The 22174-nt window shown below is 39.3% G+C and overlaps 1 protein-coding gene across 2 annotated transcripts in view; it reads left to right on the plus strand.

Moving 5' to 3' along the window:
- The first annotated feature begins 3420 nt into the window (after positions 1-3420).
- The window catches only part of LOC111575382 (ephrin type-A receptor 6-like), a 179471-nt gene continuing 160717 nt past the window's right edge, over positions 3421-22174 (plus strand). The window contains exons 1-2 of one of the 2 annotated variants that reach the window (XM_035952894.2): positions 3421-3568; positions 3674-3817. In XM_035952894.2, coding sequence (XP_035808787.1) covers positions 3463-3568; positions 3674-3817 — 250 coding nt within the window. In that variant the 5' untranslated portion in view covers positions 3421-3462. Of the gene's footprint in view, positions 3569-3673; positions 3818-11987; positions 12631-22174 lie in introns of those variants that run through there. The other variant, XM_023280453.3, reaches the window with a different exon arrangement.

The raw sequence follows: 22174 nt of genomic DNA on the forward strand, positions 1-22174 counted from the left end.
TTCTAAAAAAGAGCCTCCCAGTGTGGGGTTGTTACTTTTTTCCTTAATTTTGAGAACACTACCTCTGTTTACTTTCCTGTTCATCAAAAGTGTGAGTCTTCTCACTACTGCATTTTTTTTCTCTTATGTTTTCAGTTAAACCGAAGTGAAAAAATTATATCAGCTTTTCATACTTTCTTTTGAGGGCAAATCTTCCTAAAACTTTAATAGGATATGGAGCGACATTCTCTCATCATGTTCACTCCAGACTCAAAGGTCATTCAGATATTCTGCCACTGTTTGCAATTTGTGGTCGCCTGGTGAGGAGTGTATTGTATTGTACTGTAAGTAGCTTTAAAGACTTTAGATGCTCTGATGCTGGTCTTCCTTCTTCTGTGAAGTTACTTACAAGTACTTTGTTTTTCACGCACATGATACATCAACTTAACGAGACAGTCCTTTAAAAAGCATACATCATTTTGATGCTTTCACTTTCTGTACTGTAAGATAAATGTTATCCCTTAGCACCCTTCAAACAAATTAGTTAAGTCCCATAGCTACATATAAATAATAATAGCCATTGCACTACTCAATGTATTCTTACAGCGTGTTTTTATAAGAGCACAAGAACACATCATTTATTAAACCTTGCCACACATGCATAACTACTAGCAAAGTTTATTACAGTGATAACGGTGAACTGCTTTCCACGAATCGATACTTTGGTGCATTGTTCTAATTGTAGCTAACAAATTAATTTACTACTATGAGCCCACTGCACCTACAGTATGTGCGACACCATATATCTTCGTATTACAGTTGTGGTGTCTGCTGTCCAGTGATGGAGGCTGAGGCAACCAGCAGCACAGAAGCGTTTTTATTATATTGTTTATCAGGCTGCCGCACTTCAGTATTAGTGAGACCTTTGACTTTACACACATAAAAGACACACACATGTATACTGGAACTGGGGCTTGGAACATACTTGGCCACACACATCACAACATAAGCTCGCACCTGTCCATCACTGACAGCAGATTCTGCCTTGTCATTGTTTATCTCCCTCACGCCATTGATTTAATTGAGTTGGATGGGTCCCTCTAATCCCTCAGGATATCGGAATTCAAAAAGAAAAAGAGTCGGGGAGATGGGCAGGCATCTTAAAAAAGTACGGACGCATTCTCTCAGAATCCATCAAATCACTGTGCAACTTTGCTGATGTAGCAGTATTTGTACTTTGGGCTTCATTCGGGTGCTTTTGCACATGGAGACAAAATGATAGTGGATCACCTCTATTTTTTCATTAAATTTTAGAGCACAGCACAGAAAAAACTGTATTATTTCGACCAAAGAACTGAATCATTTATGATGTATAATTTCTAAATCAGGAAAGGCAGGATATCTTAAACAGGGTGATCGATTTTAAATAGGTTACAAACCAAGGTTTCTTTCTTTCCATGCAATTTAAACTAATCAGTCATACATTTAACATCATTCAAATGACCTGTTATATGTTCAAACTGCCAAATGTGAAGTGAGAGCTTCATACTGAGAAGAATCTAGATTGGATTGGGAGTGAGTGTAACAGGATATAATCTCTAAGTACTTTATGTCATGCCCTCCACTTCCTCTGCTTAGTGGCAGCCTTTCCCTCTTCTTTTTCTCATATGTGTAAGCAAGGTGTGTGTGTGTGTGTGTGGAATGTGTGCAGGTCATTGCTCGTTGGATAATCACTTGATCATGGACACCTGCGGCAGGGAGCGGCTCACCTGCAATTCCTCACCTCTCACAATATAAGCTGAGCTCAGACCACAACTTGATGCTGGACTGTTGAACTTCTCTATCACTCTCTGCTTCTGTGGTTTCCCTTAAATCCTGCCGTGCCATCGCCGTCCTGCACTTCCTCCCTAGTGAGGTCAGCTCTCTCCTGTATTCTCTATTTTCTTTATCGTACTTTATTTTTGGAATAAACCACTTCTATTGTACCCACTCATCTGTGTCTGGTCTGTGCCTGAGTCTCTGCTCCCCTGTGACAGCCTAAACACATGCACTGTTAACATGTCTGTGTTATGGCAACAACAAGATAACTTCTGTTTGTTTGAAACGCAGTATGCATTGTCTTAACAGTGAACTATTTCTGTTTTCTGGTGGGAAGCAAAACAAAAGAGAAAGCTCCTGGGAAGGGTGAAAGCTAGTTCAAGGCTTTGTTGTAATTAGTTTTTTTTTTTTTTTTTTTTTAAAGAAACAGCTCTGTGAACTTTGTTAATTGTCTTGTTTAGACAACAAATAAAACACCCATGTGAAGGTAACTCCTGTGCGTGCTGTCAATACCAATGCTTTATACCAACATTCACTGGAAATCCATAATGGATTCCACAAAGCATATAATTCATTAGCTAGTCCATTTCAGACAGGATACTTTGTCAGATTTAACCATTTAGTTCAGACTGATGTGCATTTTGTGTTTGGCAGTGACTCTGCTTAAGTGATGCTCTAGAACAGGGGTCACCAACCTTTTTGAACCTGAGAGCAACTTCAAGGGTACTGAGTAGTATGAAGGGCATCATGTTTGATACAAACTTCCTCAATAGCAAACTTGCACCATCACCTTTAAACAATAATAATAATGAAAATAATATGTAAAAAAAAAACTGATCACATTTATGTTAATTATTCCTTACAATAATTAACGACTTCCACAACAATGACGGTAGGAAACACACACACATACATATATGGAAATCTGTTCCAATATTTAAAAGTCAGAGGTATCCCATCTCTGAAACTTTCGTAAATATCTTTCTTGGCAGTTTTGTATGAATCAGCATATTTGCAGCATTTTGTTCAAAATCACACCAGTTACATTTCTGTGGAAATTGTCACTTCTAACATTTTTAGGAAATCATTAACAGTCATCAAATCATGCTTCATTTGTGCAAACCACTACCTTTGTAACATTTTTGAACAATTCATGAACTGTCCCATGTTTGTACAAATTATCAGTTATATAAGAAAAAATAATCAACTCTTTCACATTTTGAAATAAATCCTATCACATTAGTACTAATCACCAGCATTTTTCAGCAGCACTAGAACATTTTTAACAGATCATAACAACAAATCATTACATGTTTTCAACAAATTATTTTTCACATATTTGTGTAATGGCACGGTGTTTTGAATGACAACATGTGTTACCTCTTTCTTTGTCTGTAAATGTGTGTTAGTGGAAGCCTGGCATTGCAGAGCTTATCATGTCTTACCTTTACCTTGCAGCTCACAGTTCAGATGGTTCAGTTTCCCAGTGATGTCCACACCAGCAGGGGGCGTTGGAGCTGCAGGAGTCACGGTGGCTCTGCTATGACATCACTCTGGTGGGCGGAGTTATAGACTTCAACCCGGAAGCTGTATGGCAGGTAACGGGAGTTGAGGAAACTTCAGGGCTTGAATTGAGAGTCCATGGTGTCCAATGGAGGCTGATGGATGCCAAGAGGAAACAGGATGAGGGGAGGTTCGGAGCGAGGCCTTCGGGAACCGACAGGATGGGAAGAGCTGGAGCAACCAGTGTTTTCTGAGACACATTTTGAAGGTATTAAGCTGAAGTAGTCAAATTGAGTCAAAAGTTATTACAGACTCACGCTGCCAGGAGGTTGAATATGACTGATGAGAACCTCTTATTGTATTTTAAAATCAGCCAGAGGAAAGAGAAAGGGTTTTCTCTGTGAAAAGGCACTCCTGGTCGTCATCGGCCTCTGCTGGGCTGGCCCGCTTTGGTATCAACCATACAATACTACTTTGAAGATGGAGCAGCCCACTCGGACACACTCACAGTCAGAAGGTAAGAACAAATGTCTACACACAGGTTTGATAACCTGTATGAGAGATCTCTGAACAGCAACGATGATCTGTAGAGCTGTGATGTGATGATTGTGGAGCAGGCCGAATGAATGAACACTGCCTCCCTTAAAAAGCTGTCTAAGTAGGTGGGCTGGACCTTAGTAAATGATTGGACAGAAAAGGGCCTTGTGACTAGCTGACTCTGCCTACCCGCACTAATGCAAAGCACTATTAAAGGGCTAAATTTCCATCATTCAAGTGTGTCAGCAGCCTAAAAGTATTTCATTTTTATAATTGCATTTTTACTTTTGAGCTTTTGGTTGCATGTCAGGAAGAAAAATTCAGACAAGATAGACACAGTTTGTAAATAACTTTAGATAAACTTGTAAGGTAGGAGTCAGTTTATTTATTTATTTTCATTTTTTTGTGCATGAATTTTTATTCCTTCCTGTGCTGCCTATATGGAGGATGAGTATTTTCAAATTCACATTAAGTAAACTCATCAGAACATAACAAAGAGAAAAGTGTTTTTTTGTTTTTTTAAAAAAATAGCTGAATAGTTGTTTTAGAACAGGTAAAATTAAGGCAGCCGCTGTTACACTGCGCTAACCAGAGGTCATATAAAGCAGACTCTAACAAGGCAAGTCTGACACCCTCACCCCATTTAGGCCCAGTGATGGATGGGTCATTTTATACACCATTAATCCATCCATTTGTCAATTACTAACAGGAATTTAAGGGTTGAAGATAGGGGGGATGTTTCAGGAGCTGGCAAGTCACAGAATGCCAACTTGCATCACTTTTGAGTGTGAATACCAAACCTGTCTGAAAATGAATGGGAACACTCATCCCAAAGAAAGGTGCAGTGGGTGATACATGTAGTGATGTTTATTGCAATTGCAAAAATGATCAATGCTGTCATTGCAAATTGGAATTCAGTTTGTGTTTGTGCTCTGAACATGGCCAGCTGGGTGTAATATGGTGTTCATTGGCTAATAACATTTCACTATAGGACAATATAGGACAAGTGCTTTGCTGTTGACACTCTGCTGAGTGAGCAAAGTATATTCAGTCTCTACCAGAGAACATCGCACTTTGAAACAAAGGAGAACAGACATGGATTTGTTCCCAGACACCTTTCAAAACTCACTTAATGAAAGAAAATGTGCAGGAATTATAGGAGATTATGCAATTATGCCACATGCAATGTACTCATGGGTTTGTTGTGCTGTTCTATCCCTTTTATGTAGTTGGGGGAGTAGAGCAGCACATTGGAAGTGTCTTCATTTCTTACATTATAATGAAATCCATTTTGCCACTTCACTTGTATTACAACTGTAAAATACATTTACAAGTGATCAAATTGCCTAACATTTGTGTATACATATATGAATAGTTATTTTTTCTTATTGTTTATGTTGGATATGTAAACATGTGGCAATGCTATTCTGCAAAAATATCACAACAGAGGAAAATAAACCATAGTAAAAAAAAATCTCGTAACAATAAATAAAGCCAGGAGACAGAGAAGAGACCAAAGCCTACGTTGGTTCTCTTTTGAAGGGACATTATTGAGGTTGAAAAAAAAAGGTTTATGAGGAGCTGCTGTCAGTCCCTGGAAATTACCACAGCTTGTGAAGTCGTCCTGTTTTCTTCCTTCATCTCTGAACGATGGGCGGATGTCTCTTTAACAGCTGGGGTTACCGACACCGGCTCTCCGGGCTGATGAGCTGCTCTCTCTATTTGCTCTGCTCATTCTCCTGAGCACCGTGGCCATCCAGATTAGAGTCTATGGCCCATTAGGCAGCCAGGGAGGTGGGCAACCTCAGTAGTGTAGCACAAGTGTGTATAAGTGTGTGCATGTCTGTGTGCAGCAAGATAGACACTACAACTCACTGTGGAAAAGAAAATGTGGCTGCAGAGTTTGTGCCCCCATACTTCTATTCTTTATGATAATCAAATGCCCTAGTAATGACAGAAATACATTTTCCTTGGTCAGTTTAATATGTGGACAGGTATAAAGTTTTCATCACGATTTACTGCATGATGTTTACTCATTTCTGTCAACACACTAATTTGAGAGGAATACAGCATAGAGATGTCAGGAAAGAACTAATCAGTTACTTGTCACTTCGGTACCCCTAAACTGTACACAGATTTAATAAAACTGTAGTTTTGGTGAGAGGGGTTCATATATTTTTAGTACTTTTCGTTCAAACTAACCAATTCTTGTACCTTATTTCAAGTGAAGCGTCTCGGTTAAAGGTATGCATGATCAATTCTCAAATTTAAATGAAAAAAAGAATGTTTCAAAGATTAAAAAATGAAAAATATTTACAAATGTAGAATTTCTAATGAATCTAATCATGCTATCAAATTAGAATGTCTTTAAAACACTGTTTATCCAAATAGGAATATAAAGGTAGTAGTTTATGGTATATGCTTAATAAATCAACAGTTTTCTTCATGTTCTGTGTACAGTGCTACTTTTAAAAAATATATATTTGCAGCATCCCACTGGAAATACCTGGCTTACTTAAATAGAGATAAAATACCAAACATAAAGGTGGCCATGTTTAGTCTCTCTGAGGTGCTGACAGGTTTCACAGGCTCAACTACAGATGAAATTAGCTTGGAAGGCTTCCAGCATCATGCTGCACATATAGTCTTTGAAGGCATTTTTTCAGAACGCACATAGCTGCTTTTTGATGCAAGCTCATATGTCAGCAATGACTCCCTCACAGAGACGTGTCGGTGTGCTCGGTGAGAGGGCACGGGGAAAACAAAAACACGTATAGTGTAGTGACTGGCATGTTCCGCTTGCAAAAAGTAGCAATTTCACATAATCACTAGTGTGAAGGTTGAGGAGGCTTCGGTGTTAAAAAGGTATGCTGTGTATTTGTGGTCAGAGACACAGAAAGAATAAGATGACTTCTACCACTAGGAAAAGCTATATAATATATTAAATTAGTCCAGATTAGTAGTATTATTATTGCCACTGATCAACATCCAACATACTGGAAGTAGAAAGTAAAGGTTATTTGTTTCTCCTGAACTTGTGTAGCATTCCTCTCATGGAAGCAAATAGAAGATACTGATCTTTTTTTCTCACTTATGATGACAAACATATATATTAGCACTGTTGTAAATTATATGCCTAGGCCCACATGCTGCTTTGAAAGTTTAGTCTATGTTCTGCTTCTAAAATGTCCTCTACTTGCACAGCTTATCTTTGGAGCTACTACACGAAAAGTAATGTGCCAAGGCTCACGGTGGCTTATAATCATGCTCTGAGGTTGCTGCCTCAGGTTCCCAGATGGCATCTTGCCAGTCACCTGTTTATGTTCTCTGGTGTTACTACATGAGATATCTGATGCACAATCTTATGTGTCACTCGAGTGAGTCAGAGAACAGCATCATAGAGGCGTCAAGCCCCAGGAAAGAACCGCTCTCAGTACTACATAGGCTCAGAAAACACACAAGCAAAAGACTACATATCACCTGCTGATTTTTCAGATGAACTGTTGTGGTTTTATCTTGTACATCTTACTTATTTTTACAACCTCCCTAATACATCAACCACACAGAGAAAATATGCTCAAGCTAGTTTAGGATTGGTGTCAACACAGCTTGTCCAGTAAAGTGGCTCCTGCTTTATTGTTTATGATGATCAATGATACCTGCAGTACATGTAGCAGAGTACGCATCACAGCTGAGCAGACAGTAAATAAGTGGTGCGGAGTCAAGCACCACTTATTTACAGTGCACCACAATGCACTGCATTGCTAAAGAGTAACTAAACAATGACCCCGTCAGTTTCCCTTTTCAATATAACTCTAACATGTAGATGGAAAAAATAAATATATCTATATACCCATATCAGAATATTTTCTTGTGTTTCTGTTTTGTCCCCCCCCCCCCCCCCCCCCCAAAAAAAAAAAAAAAAAAATCTAGTACTGGTTGGGTTCTATTTTATTCTATATTATTTATATATTTATTGCAATGGACCCTCTTGTGAGTCTGAAATAAAATTTGAATTGAACTGAAATTAGTCAAATTCATCACTGAATTTCAATGTCTCATGAGTTAAAAAGTTGTATAAAGCAGTTCTATATGTATCTGCTTTGAAAGTAATTATTGTTAATAGTTTATATTTTTAAGGAGGCACCAACAGAACCAATTATTGCTAGCTACCCCCGTGATATCACATGATTTTTGATTCACTCGCTTATAGTTTTAGGTTCTGGCTGCAACAAGCAGCTGTTTAATGCAAAACTACCTATTCTGCAGCAGAAACATAGATACAGACAGTAAATACTGGACATTTTTACGTGGTTCCAAACACAACAATGGCATAATAATGCTTTCATATGAACTTGATGTAAACTTATTAGCATGGAGTTGCTTATATATACATCCAGCAGTTACGGAGCAACACAATAACACTCCGTTACTATTAGTACACTGTATACTTTTATTATTATTTTCCGTACATTTCTGTACATTTTTGTATATCAGCTTATATTTTCTACTTATGTTTTTGTTTTTTAAGACATATTTTCTACTTATCTATATCTAAAAAATATGTTCTACTGCTTACATTTTTAAGACTTTGAATGGGAGCTACTGTAATATGAGCATTTTTCCCTCTGGGATCAGTAAAGTATTTCTGATTCAGATTCTGATTATCATTCATTTAAAGTTTTGACACACAGTTGTCTTTCTGTCTTACTTCCATAACTGCCATGGTGCACAAAAAATGAAACCCTCAGTGTGACCCAACATGGAAGAGGTTCATGAAGAACAGTGTTGTGAATGTCCATATCTGCACATATACATGTTAATGCACTCCACTGTGAGGCCTTAAGAACCTCGGTTTACATGCCAGATATCTCCATATAAACACATCATGTAAATGAAAACCTGAGCTTGATTTTGAAAAACAAATTGGAAGACAAGAGTGACTGCAAATTGCTGCAGGCAATTTTGCTGCACACTGTAATCACAGTTTGGTTTGGAGCAATTGTTTTTCTTCTGTAACCGTGCTATGTGGAAATATTCAATGTCAGTCTCGCCTTGGGCAAAAGAATGAAGCTTCACATAGATAATCGAGTGTTCCCTCAGGGCCAATGCAATAATGAAGAATTCAAAAATGAGTTTACTGTTGCAGGGAAGATCCTTTGAGCCTCATAAATATATCAAAGAAGAGAGGGCAAACAACCTCACACCAAGGAAAAAAATGTGCCCAAACCGTATCACAACATTGCTAAGTGAATGTCTATAAACCACAAATAAATCACGTCTAATCAACAAAGTGGCTGAATGCTGTATTCTGTCTTTTCTTTAACTGTCACATAGTGGGTAATTAACAGAGATTCAGAGGCTGATCTTTATTGTGCCAGCCCAGAACAACGCTGTTTAACAGGTCCTTGGACAGCAAAGCTTCACAGCCAGTTTAATTACTGGAACTTTATTTGGCTCGAATTGGATAAACAACAGTTGGACTAACAGTGATACTTTTTTTTTTGTTTGGTTGTTCTGAAATCTGACAATTTTCTGATATATAAAGAATATTAGAACTCAAGTGTTCATGGATTTTATTCTTGACAGAGATGCCATAAAAATTGCAAAACATTAAAAGCTGAAACTATGAATCAAATCCCAGATTAATGAAATTCTTTTAGGTGTGGGAGCAGCTCTCTGATATGGATGATGAAAGCTTCATTTCACATTTTACAGAAATATGTCGTTGAGAAAATACCTGTGCTGTTTCAGGATGATGCAGAAAAGTTCACAATACACAGGTCTTGTGTCTTTGAATCACTTGAGTCCCATTTGAGCAGATATTTCTGCTTCTTACATGTACCTGTTGGTTCAACCAGACAATTATGTTCCTTTTCAAGCATTTCAACAATTGGATTCCCATCCCAAATTCAGAACTGAATGTTCTGCTGTTAATGTGAAGTCATGCCGCTATTTTTGCCTATTCATACAAATAACCAACCGCCCGGCAACAAACTATACAATGAACCCAGAAGAGCAGTTATATTGTTGCTTTTAGTCAGCAGACTTTGTGTGGAATATTCCCTACAGCCTAAGCTTTTTAACAGTTTGGATTCACTCCACAGGGTAGTTCTGTATGGTCTGGCACTTCATTGTGAACAGGACATTAGTGAACCTATTAGCGTTATAAAGTCTCATTGTCTCTGTCAGTTGTGCTGATGTGGTCTCGTTCCAGTTCTTCACTTGTGATGAGTACAGATGGACGGAGCTTGTTCTCTGCAGACAGGGGGAATCATAGCTCACAGTTAGGCCTCCTATACACTACAGTCACACCTCATTGACCACTATTACAGCAAAGGAAACCAAATCATTGCAGGGGGTTAGGAGGGGGTGGCAGTAGAGGACCTCTTCTAAACAATTAGCCCTCTTTTATCATCTTCGTCATCACTTGTCTCACTTTCAGGATGAGAAACTATTTATGTCATTAACAAGATATTCTTTGGTTGCATTTTTAGCAGTGTTAGTAGTAATAGTATAAGAACAGTACTAGTAGGGAATGTACATGTCAGCTCAGAGCCAGGGATACAGTGAAAATAAAGTATTTCAGGCAAAAAGAAGAACATCGACTGACAGTTTATAACTTTCTGTTGAGATACAATGTGGTGGCACGTGTAGAATATTTAATTCTTTGCATCAGTTAATGACGAATCAGCACCAAGACTTTTACCATCAGTCTAAAATTTCCATAACTTTCTGTTTTCCTGTGAGGCCCCACAACATTTATCCATCTTTTTATAGCTGCTATACATCTGCACTGTGACATTAATAGCTTGATCCATTTCTGTAGAGTGTGCGACTTCCCTGCAGCGACAATAGACACAAACAGGCCACTGTGGTCAATATACCGTATTCTACTCTACAACCTTCCGTCCTCCAACGTGTTTGCACGTTGCGCTGCACAAAGTCAGTTGGCAGCGTCTCTGCATTGTTTGATGATTGGCTGGAAGCTAAGTGGTGGTGACGGATTGTGATGTTGATGTATTTACCTCCTCTGTGCTGACAGGAATCTGTTCCTGTGTCCTGATTGACTGGGTCTCATCACAGCAGCCGGCGTAGCTTTGTTTAACCGGGTCAGATTGGGGAGGGTTTGCTTACTCACTCGATGAGACGTCCATGAAGATGAGAAGAAGACCTTCCCTAATCTTGGCTGACATTGGCGGCTTGGCAAGCAGAGCGGCTCACGGTTGCACTGCAAATGGATGAGTCTACACTTGCTCTCAGATAAAGTTTGCTGTGCTGACATGCTGAACATAGGATTCCACATCAGCGCTGTTGGGATGAAAGCAACTGCCGATGAAATATCAGTTTTTCTCGAAAAGTTGAGTTTTCAGCTGTGAATGTGGTTATGCTTGATGGAGTTTAACGAGAAGATCCAAGCTGAAAACAAATGCAGGACATCAGTGCATGATGCCTTTATCTGTCCCTTTTTTGACCCTCATACAAATTAGCAGCTGACTGTGGACTTCTATTTGCATAGCTTCCAGCTGGGAATCACAAAATGCACCCAATATTCCAATAAATCCCCATGCTGTGATGATGTTCATTATTTACTTTCTGTGTAACAGCCTCCGGGTTTATCCTTAGATGCCATCAGCTCCACAGTCTGTCTGCCTGCTGTTCAACTTAAGAAGCAACTTATTCAGTTTTCTTAATCAAAACTAACATTTAAATTAAAGGAAAGGCAATTAAGCTGAATTTGAGGAGACTCTCTGAAGTTTATATATGGAGCTCAAAATGATTGTTGGAACACCAGGGAATTCATCTATTTACTTTTTGAAAGTTGTATTGCTCTTTGATTTCAAATGCATCCCCAGCAAGCACAGCTTAGAGTGCAGTTTGGACTATTTCATGTTCAAGAAATTTATTCTAATAATCTATTTACAGCAGCCGGTAACAACTTTAATTGTGTAATTAATAGCACCTGCTGACAGAATTGTCAAACTTATGAGTCCAATCACGCAGGGGTGGAAGCATATTTCACTATTTTGAGGTCCTTGTGGAAAATTCTGGGAAGCCCTGCATTTGAACCAATAGATAACACACACACACCGTCACACACAAACACACACACGCCATTGCCTTGTCAGCTAACCCCCTCTAGTGCCGAGCATCCTGCACAGATGCGCACAGTCTCCCACTATAGCAGCCGCTTCAGATGCTCCGCCGCTGCATCCCAATCACTTCTCTGCTCTCCGTCCCCATCATCTCGCTGCTGCAGCGGACCGAGCTGGAAGAGACAAGGAGCTGGCAGGCAGCAGCAGCACCTTGAGGTGCCAAACGGCAGGGTTTCGAAAGTCTGTCACGACTCCGTGCGCTACGGAGGCGCACCAGATTGCATTTTGATGCGTCTTTGAAACAATGCAGCAACGGCGGCTGAAGTCCGTGGAAATTTGTCAAAGTTGTTAGGAGCTGTTCTCATCTCGTCTGAGAATTTGATTTCACTTAAATTATATTTGCGACTTCCTCCAAAATCTCTCCAATTTGCGCCATAGTTGCTGCTGCTGCGGCCACCAGGTAAAGGATGGACCGTGTCTTGTTCACTCACCCGGCAGCTCTCTCCAACCGGGATCAAATGTAAAAGAGCAGGAGCAGTGGATCGGTGCTTTTTCATTTTCTCACCATCTCGGCTAGAAGTACCCGAAATCAAGCCGGCGATAGATGTTGCAGCAGACATGAGTTTTGGAAACAGATTTTTCCTCGTTTCACTCTTTCTTGGAATTGTCCTCACTCGCTTCGGCTACTGCAACCAGGGTAAGTCTCCCACACCGGCCGCTCTTTTAGTTTGTGCAGCTTAAATTCCAACAGTTTATTCCCCCTTGCAGTGTTTTGACATTTTCCTCATGCTTTTCAAACATTCTATTAGTGCAGGACAGTGAGGAAACCTGATGGGGCAAAGAATGAGCCGCTAATATCCCGGCAGTTAGAGCAAATCACCAGTGATAAGTCCTGCAAACATTCATGTAGTGAGCTGGAAATGACTTTTCTTGTCATTCTTATTGTTTTATTAGTGAACAAAAAGAGCGCCTAGGGGTTAAAAAAAAGAAAAATATAAGAAAAAAAGGGAAAAGCTACTGAGATATTAAATATCGGAGCTGTATATTTCTAAATTTATTTCCACGCCATCTCTTACTCTTAATCCATTAAATATTATGCATAATGACAAAATCCACATTCAGATTTGAAGTTTATTATATTCTCAGCAGAGTTCAATGGATTTGTTCAGTTTTTATTCAAACACTGAAGCAGACAATAAAATGAGCAACACTTTTTTTATATATAGAATCCAGCTGCTGAAATGACAACCCTGGGGCTGCCTTAATTAAACATCACACATTTAACACACACGTGCAGACAGACACACACAGTACAGACAGTAGGGCAGCAGAAAGATGGAATCATTAAGTGGGTGGCAGAGTGAGAATGTGTGAATCTCTTTTGTGCTGCTGCCGTTACATGCATTAAAAAGGTTCGGAGCTGCCAAAGATGTATTCACTCAGTGAGTGTGTGCGCAGATGTGCTTATATGTGCATTTAGTGTTGAGTGCTGGTGAGTTTTTGTTCTAAGTGGAGCAGTGTGAAAGAGGCTTGTATATGAGTGATGACACTCCTGTGTGTGTGCTCATTTTCACTTATTGCCCATGTATCTTTTCAGTTCCATCTTTGCATGTGAGGGTGTACGGTCATGTGCTTACGTATTCCTCCATGTGCACCAACACACACACACACACACACACACACACACACACACACACACACACACACACACACACACACACACACACACAGCTGCTGCATCAGTGAGGTTTAAAATAGTCTTATTGATTGTGCGGGCAACACAGCGGGACCTGCCCCCCAGGTTATATTTTATTGTTCTCTGTGTTCAATAAGAGCGATGCTACTCCCTGTTCTCCCAGACAGCTGCTACATAACAGCCTCACTGTGTGTTTTTCTCTGTCACAGATTGAATGATTGAACCGATGTCTGCCTTCTACTGTACTTTAGTCTCTCATATTGACTGGTCTGGGACCTCAGTGGCACAATTTCACCACCACCAAGCGGTGCAGAGAAAAACTTAAACTCGGACTGGGAATAGAAGTGTCTCATTAGATGCTGAGACATAAAGGGTTCTCCAATTACTTCTCTCGCATTTGTCAAATTAACATCTGACTCCTGCTGAATATGATGGCCCAGTCTTGATTTTTGGGGACAATTCAGTGTTGGATTTGCATTGTGACTGAACGACAGCATGGATATGTGAGGCTATCTTCACAGGAGAGGCAAAATTCCCACGGCGCTCTAAAATCCAGCCTCTCCATGACCATGAAGAGGACAATTAAACATATGTTTCTTTGTTATTTCCTGCTCAGCTACACAATACGCTATGTTATGTCAGTTAGTTAGGGACAAAACCCAACCCTATTACACGAGAGGGTTAGTGTAGAACAGTGCTTTTGGACACAGACAAACAGGACTCCAAATGTTGGGGAATTCACAAGCAAAACTGGCCGAGATGTCAGCTGTTAGGAGAACAATAAAAAACGATTACCTTTGCTTCTTGCCCATTTGCCTCCTCTCCCAGCTTGATATCCCTCACATGAACCCAAGTGGGACTGCAGGCAGGTATTAATAAAGCTCAGCTCATTCACTGCCAAGTTAGAACAAGCCCATTTTTTCCCCTGAATAGATCTTTTCCCATAATCCTGTCCTTTTATTCATTTTTTCCCCCATTTTTACCGCCTTGTGAAGTCAGAAACAGCAGCAGCGGCGATATTTATTATAATGAACTTTCACAAATCTCATTTACTAAACTGATTTCTCGAGCCCTTGTAGAATTTTCCTCAGCAGAAGATTGGTTATACCGCACAAGCCGGGAGATGATGTCTTTGTTCCACACTTCAGACGTTGTTCAGATTGTTTTTCCTGACAGACAGATTTAGGCATGAAAATCCAGAAAGCAATCCATCCTTGGAAAATGGATGAGTCAAATGAAAGGGCCACATGCGAATGCTTTTTTTTTGTTGTTGTTGGTTAGACAGATCTCAGTCAAACACTGCTGGACATCTGTCAGTTTAAAGCCATTCAGCAAAACGTGGTATGAAATTGTGGGTTTAGCTGCTTCCAGATACTTTTTGCATTACTGAAAATGATCCAGCTATGAAAACATGAAAGTAATTATTCGACTCTTTGCATTGATTTGTGCGGATGGCTGATTAAAGCTTTCACTTTCACTGGTAGCTCCAGCAGAGAGCCGATATCACCATCATTAGATGAAGGTGGTATTCACCAGCAGCGTGGTGTCAAGGAAAATCAATCAAGCAGCAAATCCAGAGCAGCCACAGAAATGTTAACTCTGCACCTTTGACTTACAAGCCGCTGTGTGTGTTTGTGTGCATGTGAATTCTTATTACGCAGGGGTGAGTTTCAGTACACATGCGTTTCAATTTCCGACTGTGAGCCAAAACAATTTAACCACTCATGGGGTTTTCTCAGATTTTTCTTCGTATTTGCATATTTAGGTAGTTAGATGTAGATCTGTAACATATAATTTAATAAACGTGAAAGGTATCTCAACCTCTGTGTTTTATTGTTAAGGTAAGTGAAAGGTCTTTCCACAGATTTTCGCAAACTAGAGGGATTAAAAAAGCTCCAGGCTGGAGACGGTTACTTGTGTCAGGGCTTGACCTCCTCAAAAGCCTTCCTGTATTAACATAATGATCACTGAGTTGTACAGTATGTGAGAATAATGTCCATCTGGTGAAGATCCACATCATATTTTACACCTGACAAAAAGAACTGCTTTCAAAGTCTGTTTATAGTCTCCTTCTGCTTTTAGAGTCTGTTTTGGTCAGTGTTACTTCTCCTGAATGTCTGACCTTCACTCTGCAGAATGATGCGTGTTTTCTGCTAAACATAGAAAGTTTGCTTGCACTCACCAGAAATCTGAGCTGAATCTGGGAGCAGGATTTATGGTACTATATCTAGTTTTGGAAGCCAGGCCTGTTCTAATATGAAACTTCCAACAGTGTGATGTGGAGGCGTTCAGTGTCTTTAGATAACTTTTAAATTCACAAAGATATATGCATATTTATAGATTCTGCATTTCTGAAGGAGGAGGCAAATTTGTCAGTTGTTATACAATTCCATGAAATTTTTATTCAATTTCTGATATAACTAAGGGAAAACCATATTCAGTGGAAATAGTTATATTTTTATCTATATTGAATGTGCCTGGAGGGTATATTTTTATTCAGTTTGAAATGCGAGATTTAGTATTGAACTGGCCACAGTGGAAGCATTACATCTACTTGTCAATGACTATGCTGTGTGAACTTACTCTAGTGTATTATTGGTAACTGTTGTAAAAAACATATCTCTGGGTTTCAGGTTGAGATTCTTCTCTCAAGAAATTGCAGCATGTTGTTGGCATTGTATAATATGTGCACATGTGCTAAAATAGTTAAAATATGCAAAAAAATTTGCACAAAATGTTGAAAAAAATGCTGAAGAAGCGGCTGTGTTGCCATATCAAAGCTCAGATCATGTTCATGTCTATGAGTATGAAACGCACTGCTGTTTAACTGTGTTTTGCATGTGACAGAACTGACCTGTGGCCAGAACTACAGCTTCAGTATTTGACCAGTGTTGAATGTTATCGCCATAAATTCCCCCCCGCTAATCTGTTGTTTAAATACACTTACAGCCATTATCAGATCTAATCAACCACATTCAAAGACTGGCTTTGCTGCTATTTAATATGCTGTTGAATGTTTGATCTTTGTGCAGTGTGCAGATGTGTTGAGCATCCTGTCATGCTTGTCAGGTTGCCTCTGTTGTGGATAGTTTTCCATTTCACACCGTATCATCTCCTCATCTGCTCGAGAGCCAAGTACCTTGTTTATACTCCTAAACGCCGAAGTGCAATCCTCACAGAAATACTCACCGAAATCAATTTTAACAAGTCTCTGTTCGTCAAGTGTTATTTGTATTTTAACAAGACTTGCTGTTTACCAGACTGGCCATGTAGGAGGCTTGCAAATTAAAAGATGTTGTTATTTGGAAATGAGGCTTGTTTTGCTTTTTGAACCACAATAGACTTAGAGAAAAAAGAAATAAAAGTCTTTCATTAATCTTTCAGCAGAAGCCAGTGTGTTGCTAAAAGCCACTTACTTAAATATCTCCACACTGAACCTATGGCACTGTAAAATTATTCTAATGTAGCAAATCAACCAAATGATGAATGTTTAAGAGCCATGCTGGGTTCTAATTTCATGCCCCTTTTTCTATATTTTCACAAAGTAGACAGTCCTAATTTAGAACTTACTTTAACCTAACAAAAGTGCCCTTGAACAGGCCTCTTTTTTGTAGTGTTACATTCTGTACTTCGAGGAGCCAGTGATATTCACACCTGTAGACAGCCAGAATCACTGTTGTCTGAATACTCATACTGCTCCTGCTTCTAATTTACATGAAGTAACACTTGAAGAGACTACCTTTGGGTGTGCTGTTTGGGCTGTAGCTATTTCGGGGTGTTTTTGTGGCCTGCGAGGGCTGTAGGCTAGACAAGCGATGTCATCATTCTACTGGAGCTCCATATATTTATGAGTTGGCCAGCTCATGTTCTATTTATATCTAACCAGTGGAAGTCCCAGAGGACCCTCGGCTCCAGGCAGGGTCTGTGGGTGCCTCGTTGAGAGATAACTCCATGGAGAGATAGAGACAGAGAGAGAGAGAGAGAGAGAGAGGATGGATGGATATGTAGACACAGGCAGTTTTAATGTACAATGGCAGGTAAGCTGTACAGTAGACATATGTACCCAAATACAAATAAACTCACACCATCACATTCAAGTACTCACCCTCTGCGCCATAAAAAGTTAGTTTATATAGTTTGTAAAGTGAATAAATAGCTTATTTAACCATCGGTGCTGTGAAGCATTTCAGCACAAAAGCAGGGCATCTTGGTTGAGTTTTCTGTGTGAACGCTGCTGTTGTTGTTAGGTCTCACCCGTAACTGCTGCACTATCACTTCAGAACAATGTCAGCGAATCAGAGGCATTTCCTTTCAAAGCATCTTTTGTTTGTCTGGCAAATCAAGTGCAAGCTCCACGGTGTCACACTTCGATATACAGGTGCATTGTACAAGTTTCGCACAGGCTCATTCAAACGAAACCTCATGAAACCTTTCTGTCAAATCGGACCGCTTTTCTTAGTCCTTCTGAAAGTGGAAACATGAGGGTTTAATTCACCAGTAGAGTGTTCTCAGCTGAATACATTCACACTGCCTCCTACTGTAAAACACATCAGCTGTTCTTTATATATGGTGAAGCGAGGTGTGAATGTGCTCACTGCAGTGAGCGACACAGCCAACCCTCAGTAATTAGGCCATTCTCCAGGAGCTGTGCTGCTTACCTGCCCACCATAGCCTAATGGTGTCCATTAACACCGCCGGCTGTGCCAGCTAGGCCTCCAGCCTGGCACCGGCACCGGCGTGGCACAGACCCGGCATCGGTATGCAGAAAAAAGACACACAGACATGCTGGAACCCATCCAAAACCAGCCGATGGAGAAAATATTAAACTAAGCTAGTAGTGCAGAGAGGATGGGGCTGGAAGATGAAGGGATCAGCATCAAGTTCCTCCTTGGTGTGCTGGACAGCATGGTCAATCAATAGAATAATCCGCTACATTTTATATAAATCAATGGCCATTTTCTACGCTTAATCTTGGACTTCTGTAACACAACTGGAGTCATGAAATGCTTTGCAGTTGCAGTACTAAAAAGCTCACTTTTTAGTGAAGTCTTTACCATATAAATATCATTTGAGCAATGTTCTATGTAGACTTATAATATGATGGACTTGATGTTTTCACTTTTTTCTAAAGACAGAAATGGATTATATATGGAGAAAGGTAGTCATGACTACAATGGTCAGACAAACAGAAGAGACCCCCCCACTGAAACTATGATTTGTTTGATGAAAAATTCTGTTTGATGGTACTGAAGTATAACGTTAAAGCAATGTAGTCATTTAGAGTTGCCTAGACTTAACCAGACAGCTTTTCTGTGACCATAGTTGCTTATGTATATGCTGCTTTAGAGGTTAGGTAAAAGTAAAGCAACTCTAAAAATGGATAAAATGTGAGAATAGCATGTATAAGAAATGCCATGAAGAAATACTGCTATTAATCAAAATATGTGTTAGTCAGGTTGCAGTGAGACTAGTAAACTATATAAATGTGTCCTTGTCTCACTCTCTGGCTGCACAGTATTTCTCTCTTTCTCTGTATCCTATCTCTATCTATCTGTATTTTTTTAATATATATAACCATATTTCTACAATGTCACCTTGAAATCTTAACGAAAACAAATTTGTCTCTCCTTTAAAATCTCTCTTATAAGGAAGTGCACGTAGCAAATATGTTTTGGAATACATTCTCTGACACACTAAGAGTTCCCACTTCATTAGCCTCCGTAGCTCATTGCTTTTACCTCTCCTTGCATATGTCAATGGACTTCAGGCTGGTGAACCAATGACAGCATAAACATTGGGTGTGGACGTATAAATTTTTTTTATACATATATATATATATATATGTATTTTTTATTTATATATATATATATATATATATATATATATATATATATATATATATATATATATATATATATATATATATATATATATATATATATATATCAGATCAGGCTTATACTATTTCTGGACCAAAACAATTTTACGCCTTTTCTATCTTTGTGACATTCAATTTAATGGGTATTAAGTGCCAAGTCTCAGTTTTAATTTGCTAGGTTTATATCAATTTAACAACCGTGTGACAGAGCCTTTTTAAGGAATATTATCTAAAGTTTAGGGGTTCAAAAATAGCAGATAAATATGAAATGAAACAAACTTATGATATTTAATGTTGGTTAGTTTAAATCACTGCCTTTAGTCTTGTCTTTCGCAAGTAGACTGCAGCTCAGTCAGCTTGAGATCAGGTGATTGACTCAGACAATCACAATATTCAGTGAGTTTTGATGCATTTGCCTGAATCTGAACACCTATGTCATAATACAAGCACCACCATGTTTGACACAGGAGGTGGTATTTTTTAAGTCTGTTTTCTTCTCCACTCTTTCCTCTTTCCATCAATTTATTAAGGGTTCATTTTTGTTTCATCAGTCTGCAGAACTTTGTTCCACAGCTCTGCTGGCTTGTTTTTGGATGTTTTTGTGAGCTGCATGCTGGTATTTCTGTTTTAAAGGGTACCTGGGGGGTTACATCTTGTGCTGAATGCTCTGAGGTTCAGGTCATGAAGTCTTCTCTTTATTGTTGACAACAGAACATGCACGCTTACATGCAAAGTACTCTTGACTTGCTGGGCATTTACAAAGGGGGGTTTCTTCAATATGCAAACGATTTTCTGGTTTTCTAAAATCAGTATGCTACTGCTTGTTATTTTTGTTATTATGTTATTGCAAAAGAAGGGTAGAATTGTCTTCTTTCTTTCATTTTTTATATGCATAAATCTGCAAAACCCCACAGGTGCAGCTTGTATTTTTTACCTGTGTTGTATTTGTTGACTCTACCAGCACTGGGTTTGCGTGTCCTGGGTGGTTTTCTTAACTCTTAGATGCTGCGATACACCCATTTGGCTTGATCTAAACAGGTGTCACATTATGGCACTAGAGTGTGTCCCATTCCAGCTCTCTGGGAGATGGAAGGATGTTGAAGAGCACTTAGCTGTGTATGACAGACACGCACACACACACAAACACAGTAAAAAACCCCCAGTGAGCAGATGCTTGGACAATCCCTGTCAGCCATGCTCCATCAGAAGTGTACTGCCTCATAACCGGAGAGCAGATTCAGAAACGTCCCCTCTCCCTTTCTGCTTGCCTTGATCTTTTCAGAATACATCCACTGAGATATAAATATCCCTTTTCCTTTTCTCTTGACATTGTAATTCACAAATGGTGATAATTACAATATCACAGCATTGAAACTGCCTGCTTTGATGTACATTTGGTTGGAATAACCAGCTATCACAGAGTAATGATGTTAATGGAGATTTATTCGGGAAATATTGTCACTGATAGAGATTTGTGTTGGTATAATGAGCCCCCCAAGGACCACTTAGAGAGCTAAAGTGGACATTCATGACTGACTGACACTTAAAATTCAGTCATTATCCAAGTAAAAAATGCACCATGATTTGTCAGAAATCAGTGTCCGTATCCATCGTGTGTGATTCACAGTGCAGCATTTAAGATCTAAGTCAATGGCTGCTCAAGGAAAACTTTAAGGATGATTTTTTTTTTTTTTTTTGGCTACTGACGATCACTTTCAATGATGATGACTCATGCTGTGAGAGTGAAATGAATAGTTTTAAACAAGCCTCTTGAGTCTAGAGTTGTTGTCTTCCTGCCAGCTATCAGTCTCTAGCTGAATACCAATTGTTTCCCTATACCTACTTCATGAAATGCTGCATCCACACATAATTAGGACATTCTGTAACTGTATTGTGACACATAGCGTGTATTTGGCACATTTTACAAGGTGACCGTATGGGCTCCACGGAATATTTATGAATTTTGGAAATGCATCAAGGTGTCTGTTTACTGTCTATGTCCTACCGTTGTCACAGGTTTGGGTTAATTCTTTTTTTTTTTTTTTTTTTTAAAGCAGTGGTGTCATGCTGGCATCACACTGAAGGTAAACTTGGGAAGCCATTTCTGCTCCTTTCACTGTAAATCATTTGTCGCCGGGAGAACCGCTTTCCTCCTGAATTATTAAATCTATTGTCCTTGAGAGCAAGACAAAATATTGACAGGGATGGCAATATTTTCCACAGTAAAATTGCATTGTTTTTCAACACTACTTGGAAGGTTAAAGTCAACTAACATTGATATTATTATGCTGTACCAAGATTGATATGACTGTATACCAAACCGGAGCTTTCATTTACATACAACAAAAGATAGCAGGTTTTGATTAGAATTTGGCATAATGAAACAATCCCCATGGCACAGGAAGGGTGGAGGACGGATATATCACTGATTATGCCTCATGAAACGTCTCAGTCATGGGCAGCAAAAGAGCATATTGTTGTGAGGAAGATTGGGGTAAAGCTGTGGATGGCAGAGGAGGGAATGGACTGTTGACAGCAATCTGACTGCAATCCATCAGTCCCCAAATTGTGTCGCAAGTGGCAAAAATGTTGCTCCCACCGTATATGCCGCCTTGCTCATAAATATTCATCCAAGAAACTCATTTTTGTTAATATAAAAAATGTCGA

This window comes from Amphiprion ocellaris, chromosome 11 (genome assembly GCF_022539595.1).
Source record: "Amphiprion ocellaris isolate individual 3 ecotype Okinawa chromosome 11, ASM2253959v1, whole genome shotgun sequence".
Taxonomy (NCBI): Eukaryota; Metazoa; Chordata; class Actinopteri; family Pomacentridae; genus Amphiprion; species Amphiprion ocellaris.